At 42.3% G+C, this 13,479-nt stretch overlaps 1 protein-coding gene across 1 annotated transcript; it reads left to right on the forward strand.

Annotated features, from left to right (window-relative positions):
- Positions 1 to 309: 309 nt before the first annotated feature.
- LOC104563139 (serine protease inhibitor 2.1-like) lies at positions 310 to 3,929 on the forward strand. Its single transcript, XM_010209496.2, has 4 exons — positions 310 to 955; positions 1,895 to 2,165; positions 2,809 to 2,956; positions 3,735 to 3,929. The coding sequence occupies exons 1-4, from the start codon at positions 310 to 312 to the stop codon at positions 3,927 to 3,929; spliced, it is 1,260 nt and encodes a 419-aa protein (XP_010207798.2).
- Positions 3,930 to 13,479: the final 9,550 nt, after the last annotated feature.

The raw sequence follows: 13,479 nt of genomic DNA on the forward strand, positions 1-13,479 counted from the left end.
TCTTATGGACTTGACTCTATACTTTCATTGACAAGGAAGAAGGGAATTGTCTTTTCAGGACAGTTAGCATGGAGTATTATGATTTTTTTATGCCTGGCATTTTAGTTTAGATTTTGGTTGATTTATTAATGAATTTTAATGTTGTGTCCATGGACACTTTAAATATCGTATGTACAGTAAATCTCTACAGTTGCACTATATAATATTTATGCTAACAAACTGTTCATTATTTCTTACTACTAAGTTTAACATTACCAACTGCTCATCTAATGACTGTTTATTTTGTAAACAGAATAATTTGAAAAGAAGATGAAGTATCTCCTGTACCCGTGTTTACTCCTTGCTGTTCTTTGTGCTGTAACCCATTGCCACCATGAAGAAACTTGCCATGAAGTTGATAATACTAATTTACATGATCCAACAGAAAATTTATTAACATATAACTGTGACAACCAAGCCTCTAACTACACAGATTTTGTATTTAGATTTTATAAGCATGCTGTATCAAAAGAAGCTGATAAAAATGTCTTCTTTTCTCCCCTGAGCATTTCCACTGCCTTTGCAATACTGGCTGTTGGTGCTAAGTCAACCACCCTGTCTCAAATTTTTGAAGGACTGGGCTTTGATGGTCTGACTGAGACTCACATACATGATATACATGAAAGTTTTCATAAAGTTTTAGCAGTATTGAACTGCACTGATGTTAATATCACGTTAAATATAGGGAATGCCTTTTTTACAGCTATTGGGCATAAACCACAGGAGACATTTTTACAAAACACCAAACAATTTTATGATGTAGATTTTTTTTCTAGTGATTTCCATAAACCAGAAGAAGCTAAGAAGCATATCAATAAATATGTAGGGGAGAAAACCAAGGGGAAAATTCCTGAATTAATTACTCATCTTGATCCAAGTACTATATTGGTTCTTGTTAACTACATTTATTTTAAAGGTAAGATACTTAAAGAGAATTTTCCAATAAATGATTTTGTTGAAAATCAAAAATTCCAGGAAACTCTTGATCATTTATCAGCAGAGTGATTATTTTTGAAAGAACTAAACTGTGCAAGACCTTCAAAGATAAGATTAGATCGGGCCAAAAGCAGGGTATCTGATTGTTGAGAAATATTGTTTGCTTGATTTTGGGCAGTTTTCCTGAGAGCTGTGGACAGACAAGTTCCATTGACAAAAGTTTCTTCACTGGCAGAAGTTCCACTGACAATCCCTAGTGGATTGCCTCATAGACAGAAAACTACTGCATGCAGTCTTGTTGGTTTGAGGGCATAATAACTAAAGATAATTACAAGATCTCTATGCTAGTTGTATGTGCCAGTCAAACTTAGTGGACTGACATCCATAACCTTCCAGTGTCCTCAGTATTATAGTAGATCTACTAGGTACACTGCATGAGAACTGGAGACAAAGTAATTTGAGGACCTGTGCTTCTGGAGCCCTGCTTGAATGTTGGATCCTATATTTTGCTGATGAATTCCTTATCAGACTGAGTGCAGTCAGTTTGAATCAGGTATGCCTAACAGGAAAGGCATAACATGATCCTGTGGCTGAATGTTGAAGTGCTTGAATTTAAATGGCATAAAAAGCACAAGTGATGGGAACATATGGCTATAATAGAAGCAGAATTCTGTCAAATACCTCTTATCAACATTTGTTGTTTTTCAGCAAGACAGGACTTATAATAACTATGCTGAGCTTACTGCACAGCTAAAATGCTTTATTTTGTGTTATGTAGGAGGTTGAAATGATTTAGCGATCCTCTTCTCCCACAAAGAGCCCTCCAGCATCCTAACATTTAAGTTGGTCTGATTTACATCCATCATTTTTTATGATATTCACATGTTTGACTGTAACATCTTCTCTTTTCCCCCATTAGCTGCCTGGGAAAAGTCTTTTGATCCTTTGAATACATACGAGGATGACTTTTTTGTTAACACAAATACATCTGTTAGAGTCAACATGATGCAACGTGTCAGTAACTATGACAGTTACTACGATGAGGATCTCTCTTGTGAGGTAGTTGAGCTGCCTTACAAGGGCACTGCACGAGCATTGCTCATTCTGCCTGACGATGGGAAGATGAAGCAAGTGGAAGATGCTCTCTCAAAGGAAACTGTTTGCAGTTGGGATAGCAAACTTGAGACCAGGTAACTCCAGGTAGATAGATTACTATGTTTGAGGACACATCAATATTTTTGAGAGAAATCATTAATTTCAGATTGCCTCCTCCTGGATATAATGTCCTTACTTCATAAAGTGGGGCTTTAAGTGATTCCCAAGATAAATCAGAGTAGAGCATAATCAACAAGAAATTGCAAGCTCTCTGATCTGCAAAGTGGGACACAACATTTAACAACTGCCTCAACTTGCTTGGCTGCCTTTTGCCTACTAGAAGTCTCCTTTCATGGTGTTAACATGATTCATTTTCTTCCTGTGTCTTACATTTTATCATTCTTTTCCCTTCTTTCAGCCTTTTCACAGCTGGTCTGCTTACTCTCTGCTTACTCTCTGTAGTCTTCTAGACACAAAACTCTGCCAGATGTGTATGTGACTCTGGGATGAACAAGTCTCAATGAAGAAATTAGATTCTTTATCCAAAATCAAAGACCAGTAGGTACAAAATAATGGCACATCTCTCTGTCAAAAGTGCCCAGGGAATACAAATGCTACTGCCAAGCAAATTAGCAAACGAGATTGCCTTCAAGTGATACTGAATAGCATACTATGCTACCTGTTACCTGAAACAAGGCTGAAATGCTTCACTGCTGTTTTGTTTTCTTTGTTCAACAGGAGATTAGATCTGAAGTTACCAAAGTTTTCTATTAGTGGTGTTTATGATGTTAAAGATATCTTCAAGGAAATGGGCATTACTGAAGTATTCTCTGGAAATGCTGATCTCTCTGGAATTAGTGGCAGTCGTAATCTTCAAGTTTCACAAGTAAGTGGACAGAGCTGGTGATGGGGCAGTGATGGGTTGCTCTGATCAATTATATCTGGATTTTTAAAGATTTGCTTTCCCTCTGTCCTACTGAAGTTATAAGTAAAACTCCCAATGCCACATAGGGGCTTGCCTAGTAATTGTGGTTTTCTACAGACAGCATCTGCTGTCCCACCTTTCTATTCTTTTAACATCACTATTACAGGGCTGCATTTTAAGTACATGGAAACATTGGACAAAATTTTAAATGAATATGATGGTTCACATGAGATAGTATCAAGTAAATTATAAATTAGGAGTATATTATGAAATTTGTGGTGATTTTTTAATATTCTTGACGTTTCCAGTAAACTTCCAGTTTGCAGTAGCAGAATTCCACCATGACAATTTAAGCCATGATTTAATGTGGCAAAGATGCCAAGTGCTGCCCCTGTATTATCATTTAAATAAGTCTCTCACTAACATTGGAAAAACAGAAAAATTGTTGCTAGAGAAAATAAACCAGATAGTGTATGGTCTGTTACTATCCCCCTCTACTCAGCACTGGTGTGGCTCCATGTACAGTTTGTCCATTATTACTTTTGGTTCTCCCTATCCAGCCCTGATATGGAAAACTCTCATATTGCTGGCTGTTGGAGATTTTCCATATAAACAAATTTGGTCCACTGGATTTTATCATTCCTTTCTTCTCCTAAATATTTAATAAGAAGAGAGTTTATCTTCCTCTCTTGCTTGCTGTCCCATATATAAACCACAGTATTTTCTCCTTTTCCCTCAGGCAATTCACAAGGCCCTCCTGGAGGTTGATGAGGCTGGAACTGTGGCTGCAGGAGCCACAGCAATAATCTTTACCAGAGTTCACCATCCTCCCGTTCCCATCAAATTCAACAGGCCCTTCATTATCCTCATTGCTGACAAAGCAACCAGGACTGCACTTTTCATGGGGAAAATCGTTGATCCTGCTAAGAAGTGATCACCAAGTTATCAGGCATACTTGGCATTCAACATGAGTTGTAACCCTTACAATATTCACACATCTGGGCTAGTTAGTGCTGATAACATTCAGAAGTAAATGATGAATTTCCTTATCAAATTAAAAAGAAAAAGATTGAAAAAAAGAGAAACAGCCCAACCGAACAACTGACAGCTTTTACATGTAATGTTTTCCTCAATTGAGTAATTCAAATTATTTGGAAGATAGTTTTTTTCTAAAGTCTGCTGTTATTTTTACAAGTGAATTCACTCTGCTAAGCAGTTTTGTCTAGATTGCTTTTAGTTCTGGGTTACTCACCAAAAGCTTCATCCCAACAAGCCCTTGTAATTTTGTTACATCTTCTCCAGGTCTTGCTGATGAGTATTCAACTGAGCGGATTCCCACAAAGTCTCTTCTTCCTTAGTCAGCTCTTTGCTGCCTAGGCCATTGTTGTTTACCCTCAAACATCCTATTCTTTCTCACGTGTTCTAACTCTTTGCTTAGAGCGTATTTAAAATAAAACATTGACACACACAGAAAATCCCTGAGACAACAGACTTATTCTGCTGTAGCACTCACTGTGTCTTTTTGCAGTCCACAGGGTCAGCAAAATACTTTGAGGGGCATTAGGTAGCCATAAACTGTCAAAGAATTGTCCTATGACAATATAATTTATGAATTACTGCTATGGCTGATAAGAATTGTCATTTAAATCCACCAGGACCGATCCACTCTCTTACTATCATTCTATACATCTTTTAAAATCAGTAAAAACTTTGAGTCACTTCTATTAACATAGCAGGGTGTTTGTAAAACATGTTTTAAAGGCTGTTCAACATTTATCACATGGAAATGGTGATTCTTTGCATTCTCTCGTTATGTGCCTACTTGGGTAAAACCTGTTTTCAAGGAATACAAAAATGCTGTCTTGCTGTTTTGAGTCTTCAGATCACCAGCTTTTGCTGCAGTATAGCACTGGGGTCCAGTGCTCAGACTTGCTAAATGGTAAGCAGCTGCTGCCACAAGGACTGACTCCTGCTTTGAAATCTGCTCTCTCATGGCACTGCATTGACTCCTGCCATTACATATTGACTCCTGCCATTACATATTGACCCTCTCCTTTTCAAGAAGAGTCTAGTCCCTGTCTCTAAGAAGATAATGCTCCTGAATGGACATTGCTCATTTCCACAGAGGTCGTGGCAATGTACTGTGAGCACTGCAAAGGTAATACAAGCTGCAAATCAACCAACAAGCATCTCTCTTGGTATCTCTGATATCTCTCTGTCCTTCTTACCTCTTATCACAAACTTGGTACACCCTGCACAGGAGTGTTTTATTGAGACCCATCAGTGCTTGTAGCATGGCTTTGGCAAATGGGGTATGCTTCTAACTCAGAGGGACTTGGAGACTGCTGACTTGTATGAGTCCCTTTGCTCCAAGCATCAAAAACTCAGTGGAAGCCCTGAGCTATTGCTTCTGCTGGGGTGAGATACCATCACTCAGTGAACTGGGTGATACCATGCCTCTGTGCAATGCAGAGGCTTTTACAGAATTGAGATCAATGATAGCTTGCTGTGGTGTGAGGCAGCCTGCTCTGCAGTAGCTGTACAAACTTAACAAGAGCTGGGAGCAGCTCCAATGAGATCACACTCTGATAAATCTGTACACCCAAACTGATTAGAAGATAGGATGGTGAGATTTTTATCGGAGTGGAGTGGTAGAAAAACAGGTTCTTGGCTTATTGCTAGAAGGAAAGAGGTTAAGGAAAATATCATGGTTGTGAGGAAAGAGAATAAGCTTTGGGAAATAACACATGGAATAAAATTCTGCCCCATCTATGTCTGAGGCCTTTGCTTTTGCAAGGCAAGGAGCAGCAGGAGGAGAGCTGCACTGGGAGTTTACACTCTGGAGTGTGAGAGGTGGCTGTTCCTGGAAAAAGTATCAAACAGGATACATGGAGTGTTGAATGCATTTGAGAGGTATCTCCCAAGATACTGAAACCAGGAGAAGTGGGAAAAAAGATTGTCTCAAATCTCTCTGGAAGGGGATGATGTGAGTAGGGCAGAAAACAGGTTAGTCTTTTGCTGTAAATAAGTGGAATACACAAAGGTGCCTTGCAGGGTTTCTTTTCCTTTGTGCAGGGGTTCTTCTTCTTCTTTGTTGCATGAAAGGGGAGTGACCAGATACCAATATGATGTGCATCAGCTCCAATTTATTGTCACATAATCATCACTTATATACCTTTTTCAAATGCTGTGTACGTGCTACAGTTCATGGCAAAAAGTTAATACTAAGCATCACGCGCTATGCATAAAGCCTCAAAGTTTCATTTTTGTAACAACTTAAACATCAACCTCATTGTGTAAAAACGCCATCCCTATTGTGCTTAAAACATCAGCCTTATTGTGTCTAAAATATCACCCCATCTGTTCAGCCTTCAGTTAGTTTTCTCTCACACTATGGTTATGCTTACCTTACATTTAGTTAACTTTATATTATTGTAAGTTACATATGTTACAATTTATTAGTCAAGTACAATCAATCACATAATGCTAAATTGAATGCTCTATTCAGTCTTCTAACAATGCTTAGTTTAATGTCCTGTCCTATCTTCTTGCTTTGACCTTGTTTCTGTCACAATCTGCTGTTTCGGTTTTCCCCTTGCTCAAGCTTGCTATCACATAAGCAATCCCTTCTGTCTTTTTTTCTGTAGAAGGCAATTCAAAGACAAACTGCAGACTTTCTCCGTTTCTGACTGACTCCATAACATTCATTATAGCTCAGGCCCCAACAGTGCCTGCAGTTCACAGTATGGAGCTCCACAAGGTACGGGGACTGAAGACACCTGGCTAATATTGCTCTCAGCATAGTCATAGAATCATAGAATCATAGAATCACAGAATCATAGAATCATAGAATGGTAGGGGTTGGAAGGGAACTTTAGGGACCATCTAGTCCAACCTCCCTGCAGAAGCAGGTTCACCCAGAACAGGTCGCGTAGGAACATGTCCAGGTGGGTCTTGAAGACCTCCAAGGAAGGAGACTCCACAACCCCTCTGGGCAGCCTGTGCCAGGGCTCCCTCACCTGAACAGTGAAATAGTTTTTTTCTTATATTTAAGTGGAACTTCTTGTGTTCCAGCTTCATCCCACTGCTAGCTACTATAGAAAAAGAGGATGTGCCAGCATCCTGACACCCACCATTTAGATATTAGTAAATGTTAATAAGATCTCCTCTCAGTCTCCTCTTCTCCAGACTAAACAGTCCCAGTTCCCGCAGCCTTTCCTCATATGAAAGATGTTCCATTCCCCTGATCATCTTGGTGGCCCTGCGCTGGACTCTCTCCAGTAGTTCACTGTCCCTCTTGAGCAGAGGAGCCAAGAACTGGACACAGTGCTGCAGATGAGACATCACAAGGGCAGAGTAGAGGGGGAGAAGAACTTCCCTTGACCTGATGGCCACACACTTTCTTGATCCATCCCAGGATGCCATTGGCCTTCTTGGCCACAAGGACACATTACTGGCTCATATTTAGTTTATTATCAATCAGGACTCCCAGGTCTCTCTGCAGAGCTGCTCTTCAGCAGTTCAACCCCCAGCCTGTCCTGGTGCATGGGATTGTTCCTTGTGAGATGCAGGACTCTGCACTTGTCCTTGTTGAACCTCATGAGGTTCCTCTCTGCCCAACTCTCAAGCCAGTTGAGATCCCGCTGAATGGCAGCACAGCCTTCTGGGGAATCAGCCAGTCCTCCCAGTTTGGTGTCATCAGGGAACTTGCTGAGGGTACACTCTGTCCCCTCATCAAGGTTGTTGATGAAGATGTTGAACCATACTGGCCTCAGAACCGATCCCTGTGGAATTCCACTGGCCACAGGCCTCCAACTCGATTCTGTGCCATTGATCACCACTCTCTGGGCTCTGTCATTCAGCCAGCTCTCGATCCACCTCACGATCCACTCATCCAAGCCACACTGCCTGAGCTTTCTGATGAGGATGTTATGGGAGACAGTGTCAAAAGCCTTGCTGAAGTCAAAGTAGATGACATCCACTGCTCTCCCCTCACCTAGCCAGCTGGTTATACATTCATAGAAGGATATCAGGTTGGTTAAACAGGATTTCCCCTTGGTGAAGCCATGTTGACTCCCCCTGATAACCATCTTCTTCCTTCATATGTCTAGTGACAACATTCAAGGTGAGTTGTTCCACCACCTTTCTGGGGATGGAGGTGAGGTTGACCAGCCTGTAGTTTCCTGGGTTCTTCTTCCTGCCCTTTTTGAAGACTGGCGTGACATTGGCCTTTCTCCAGTCCTCAGGTACCTTGCCTATCCTCCATGATTGTTCAAAAATGATGGAGAGAGGCTTAGCAATCACATCAGCCAGCTCTCTCAGCACTCTAGGGTGCATCCCATCACGACCCATTGACTTATGAGCCTTAAGCTTGGTCAACAAGTCTTTAATCTCTTCCTCTTCCACCCAGGGCAAGTCCTCTGCTGTCCTGGCCATCCTGTTATCCTTGCCGGACTGGGCTTCCCGAGGGTCAGCCTTGGCCGTAAAGACTGAAGCAAAGGCGGCATTCAGTACTTCAGCCTTCTCTGCATCCTCAGACACCAGGGCACCCTCAGCGTCTAGCAGGGGGCCCACATTACTCCTCACCATCCTTCTGCTGCTGATGTACTTGAATAATGCCTTACTGCTGTCCTTAACATCCCTGGCTACATTTAATTCTCAAAGGGCTCTAGCCTTCCTAGTTGCACCCCTGCATGCCCTGGCAATGTTCCTATACTCTTCCCAAGAAGCCATCCTGTTTCCACCTTTCATAGGTAGCTGCTTTCTGCCTGAGTTGTCCCAGCAGATCCTTACTCATCCATGGAGGTATCCTACCTCCTTTTCCTCATTTCTTACATTTTGGGACACACTGATCCTGGGCTTGGAGGAAGTGGTGCTTGAAGATTGACCAGCTCTCATTGGCACTTCTTTCTTCTAGAATCATATCCCATGAGATCTGTTCAAGTAAATCTTTGAAGAGGCCAAAGTCAGCTCGCCTGAAATCCAGGGTCATGCTCCTGCTTTGTGTTCTGCCTCTTCCACACAGGATCTTGAACTCTTATGGTTGCTGCAGCCGAGGTTGCCTCCAACCTTCACATTCCCAACCAGTCCTGATATTCTTCTGGAGCTGGACAATTCTACAAAGCTTTTGTGAAGAGAGAGAGATTTTTGTTCTAACTCCAATAAAATCTACTTGTTTTGATCTCCCACCGTTTGTCCTTGTTGCTTTTGTAGTGTGTGTTAGGGAAAGTTCCTTTTCATGTTATCTAGTTGTATTAATGGTAGAGAAAGAAAGGAAGGATTCTGATAGACATAACCTAGAATTTTCATTTAGAGACTATTTATTCATTCTATCTGTGATAAATACATTTATTTTATGGTGTTGTTCATTTATTTGTAGGTGATTTTATTAATATCTTTTCATCTTCCACTATAACAAAACAACTCCTGATTAGGACACCTTAATCCCACACATGGATTCTCTCATTCCATGAGATCCCTTGGTTGAAACTGAGCCCTGAAAGAGAACTAAAGCTTCTTTATAATCCTACTAATTTGTCATTGGGCTGACTTCAGTGACAGAAGAAGAGGATAATACAGCTTACAGTGGCATATGCAACTCCCTATCTTAAACATCCAAGATAAATGATCTATTGTGGGTCTGCTAGTCCTGGCTTGACACGCTTACAGGAAGCTCTGAGTAAAAAGACTTACCTAAAGAGAGTGTATCTATCTCAGCTGATAACCTGTGTGAGGGAAGGTGAACCCACTCAGCTGGGTCCCTGAGAGGTAGCCTAGCTGCGGCCCAACAGACCAGAGTGCCAGACTTCTCCTGGTAGCCTCTAAGCCATGTAGGAGAAAGTAAATTTGTTCTTTCTGACCTTGGTAATGGTTTACTGAGACTCTGTTTGCTGATGCAATAGCTTCTGTCAGTAAAGCTCTGTTTGCTTTGCCCCATGGCAGAGTCCATGTAGTTCAGTGTCACAAATCATGAAGCAGTGGGATTGCAGGGGTAATGTGGTATGTGTCCAGTGCATTTTACCTTTCATCAGTAAGGAAAGGACCTGACTCAATGCCAAAGGGCACAAAAGATTCAGATAATTAATAATAGAAGCACCAGCTGTTCACATAAACCCTACTATTCAGATGCTACTGATACTTTGGACTTTCTTTTCTTATTCCCAGATGTGAACCTCAACCCTGGTGTCTGGAGAACTTGCCCTTGAATGGGCACACCAGCCCTCTCCCCACAGCTATGTCACCTGTTCAGACCTTGATCACTGCTACTATTTCATGGAAATGTGAATTCACCCTTATGTAAGCCAACCCTATTATATTTGTTTCAGCAAATTCTTTACAACAAAGGCAGTAGGCTTTTGCTTTGTATTTACAAATCTTTCAGAGAATTGCTAAGCTCTTAAATAAAACCCCAGATTATTATGATAATTCCTGTGGATTCTGAGAAACATGGGTACCTGTATGGCAGCTACAAGGCAGTCTCAGTGCCTCACAACTCAGCTCATCCTTGACACAAAGAGGCAGATTCTATAAGCAGCTGAGAGGACTCACAGTTGTTAGCCCTTGTTATCCTGGGCAACTTCAACTCACCAGATGTCTACAGAAATACAATACAGCAGAGAGGAAACAGTAATAGGAGGTCCCTGGAGTGTGTGGAAGAGAGCTTGTTCACACAGCTGGTGAAGGATCCAACCAGGGAAGGTGCTACACCAGAGCTGTGTCCATGAACAGGGAAGGGCTTATTGGTAATGTGATGGTTGGAGGCTGTCTTGAGCATCATGATCATGAGATGATAGTTTTTGACTCTTGTAGAAGTCGGGAGGAGGGTCAGCAGAACAGCTACCTTAGAATTCCACAGGGCAGACTTTAGACTATTTAGGATCCTGGGTGTTAGGAGGATGGAGCCAGGTTGTTCTCAATGATGTCCAATGATAGGACAAGGGGCAATGTGTACAAACTAGAACATAAGATGTTCCAAAGAGGCATAAGGAAAAAATTTCTTCATTGTGAGGGTGATGGAGCACTGGAACAGGCTGCCCAGATGGATTGTGGAGTCTGCTTCTCTGGAGACATTCAAAACTCGGACAGGTTCCTGTGTGACCTACTCTAGGTGTTCCTGCTCTGGCAGGGGAGTTGGACTAGATGATCTTTCGAGGTGCCTTCCAGCCCTTGAGATTCTATGATTCTGTGATGAGCAAAGGAATCCAGGAAGAATGGACATTCTTTAAGAAGGAAATCTTAGAGGTGCAGAAGTAGGTTGTCCCTATGTGCTGAAAGACAAAGTGGCAGTGAAAAAGATTGACATGGCTCAACATGGAGCTTTGGCTTGAACTCAGGAAAAAACAAGAGGATTTATGACCTTTGGCAGAATGGGCAGACAAGTAAGTAGGGCTACAAGGAGGTTGTGACATTATACAGGGAGAAAATTAGAAGGAACAAAGCTCAGCTAGAACTTATCTGGCCATTGCCCTAAAAGACAATGAAAAAGTTTCTATAAATACCACAGTAACAAAAGAGAGTCAAGGAGAAACTCCATACTTTATTGGTTGCATGGGGGAACATAATAACAAAGGATGAAGAAAGGGCTGATGAACTTAATGAATCCTTTGCCTCAGTCTTTAACGGGAAGACTGGTTGTTCTGTGGGTACCCAGCCCTTTGAGCTGGAAGACAGGGATGGGGGTCAGAATGAAGCCTCCATAATCCAAGGGGAAATGGTATGTGACCCGCTGCTCTACTTAGACAGACATAAGTCTATGGGACCAGATGGGATCCATCAAAGGGTACTGAGAGAGCTGGTAGAAATGCTCTCCAAGACACTTACCATCATTTATCGTCTCTCCTGGCTAACTGGGAAGGCCTCAGTTGACTGCAGCTTAGCAAATGTTGACACCGATCTACAAGAAGGGCTGAAAGGAGGATCTTAGGAGCTAGACCTGTCAGTCTCACCTTGATGACAAGGAAGGTCATGGACTAGATCATCTCGAGTTCCATCACATGGCATGTACAGGACAACCAGGTGACCAGGCCCAGTCAACATGGGTTTATGAGAGGCAGGTCCTACTTGACTAACCTGATCTCCTTCTATGACAAGGTGACCTGCTTAGGGGATGAGGGAAAGGCTGTGAATGTTGTCTACCTGGACACCATCAAGGTAAAGTCTTTGACACCATTTCCCACAGCATCCTCTTGAGAAACTGGCTGCCCATGGCTTGGATGGATGTACACTTTGCTGGGTAGAAAGCTGTCTAGATGGCTGGGCCTAGGGAGTGGTGGGGAATGGAGTTATATCCAGTTTGTAGCCAGAAACCAGTAGTGTTCTCTAGGGCTCTATGTCAGGGCTAGTTTTAATATCAGTGGTCTGGATGAGAGGATCCAGTGGATCCTCAGTAAGTTTGCAGAAAACATAAAAGTTGAGTGAGAGTGTTGATCTTCTTGAAGGCAGGAAGGTTTTTCACAGAGACCTGGACAGGTTGGTCAATGGGCTGAGGTCAGTTATATGTGATTCAACAAGGCCAAGTGTCAGGTCCTGCACTTGGGCCACAGCAAGCCCAGGCAACACTACAGGCTTGGAGCAGAGTGGCTGGAAAGATTCCTGGTGTAAAAGGACCTGGGGATGTTGATAGACAGCCAGGTGAACATGAGCCAACAGTGTGCCCAGGTGGCCAAGAAGGCCAATGGCATCCTGGTTTGTATCAGAAAGAGTGTGACCAGCAGGACCAGGGAAGTGATTATGCCACTGTACTTGGCGCTGGTGAGACTGTGCTTCAAATACTGTGTTCAGTTTTGGGCCCCTCACTACAAGAGGGACATTGAGGTTCTGGAGTGTGTCCAAATGTGAACAACAAAGCTGTTGAAGGGCCTGGAGCACAAGTCTTATGAGGAGTGGCTGAGGGAACTGTCATTGTTTAGCCTGGAGAAAAGGAGACTCAGAGTTCTTATTGCTTTCTACAGCTACCTGAAAGGAGGTTGTAGCCAGGTGGGTGTCTATCTCTTATCCCAAATAACAAGGGATAGGGTGGGAGGAAATGGCCTCAAGTTGCATTAGGGGAGTTTTAGGTTGGATATTGAGAAAAATTTCTTCCCTGGAAGGGCTGTGAAGCATTGGAACAGGCTGCCCAGGGCAGTGGTTGAGTCACCATACCTCGAGGTATTTCAAAGATGTGCAGATGTGATGCTTAGGGACATGGTTCAATGGTGGATGTGGCAGTGCTGAGTTAAGAGTTGGAAATGATGATTTTAAAGGTCTTTTCTATGATTCCATGACATGAGTCTAGATAGCTTTTGGAGGTATAAACAAGTGTTACTCCCTTATCCAGAATCCAAGTCTGATCTAAGCACAGAGGTACTAGTGTTTCAGAAGAAAAAAAAGTGCAGGAGAAACACAAACATTTGAAAATGCAAGTTTTACTGAAACCTCTAGATGTTCACTGCAGTGGGAGTTAGACTGAGTACAATATATACTTTTGAGTCCTGTGGTACACCTCC

This window comes from Colius striatus, chromosome 6 (assembly GCF_028858725.1).
Source record: "Colius striatus isolate bColStr4 chromosome 6, bColStr4.1.hap1, whole genome shotgun sequence".
Lineage (NCBI taxonomy): Eukaryota > Metazoa > Chordata > Aves > Coliiformes > Coliidae > Colius > Colius striatus.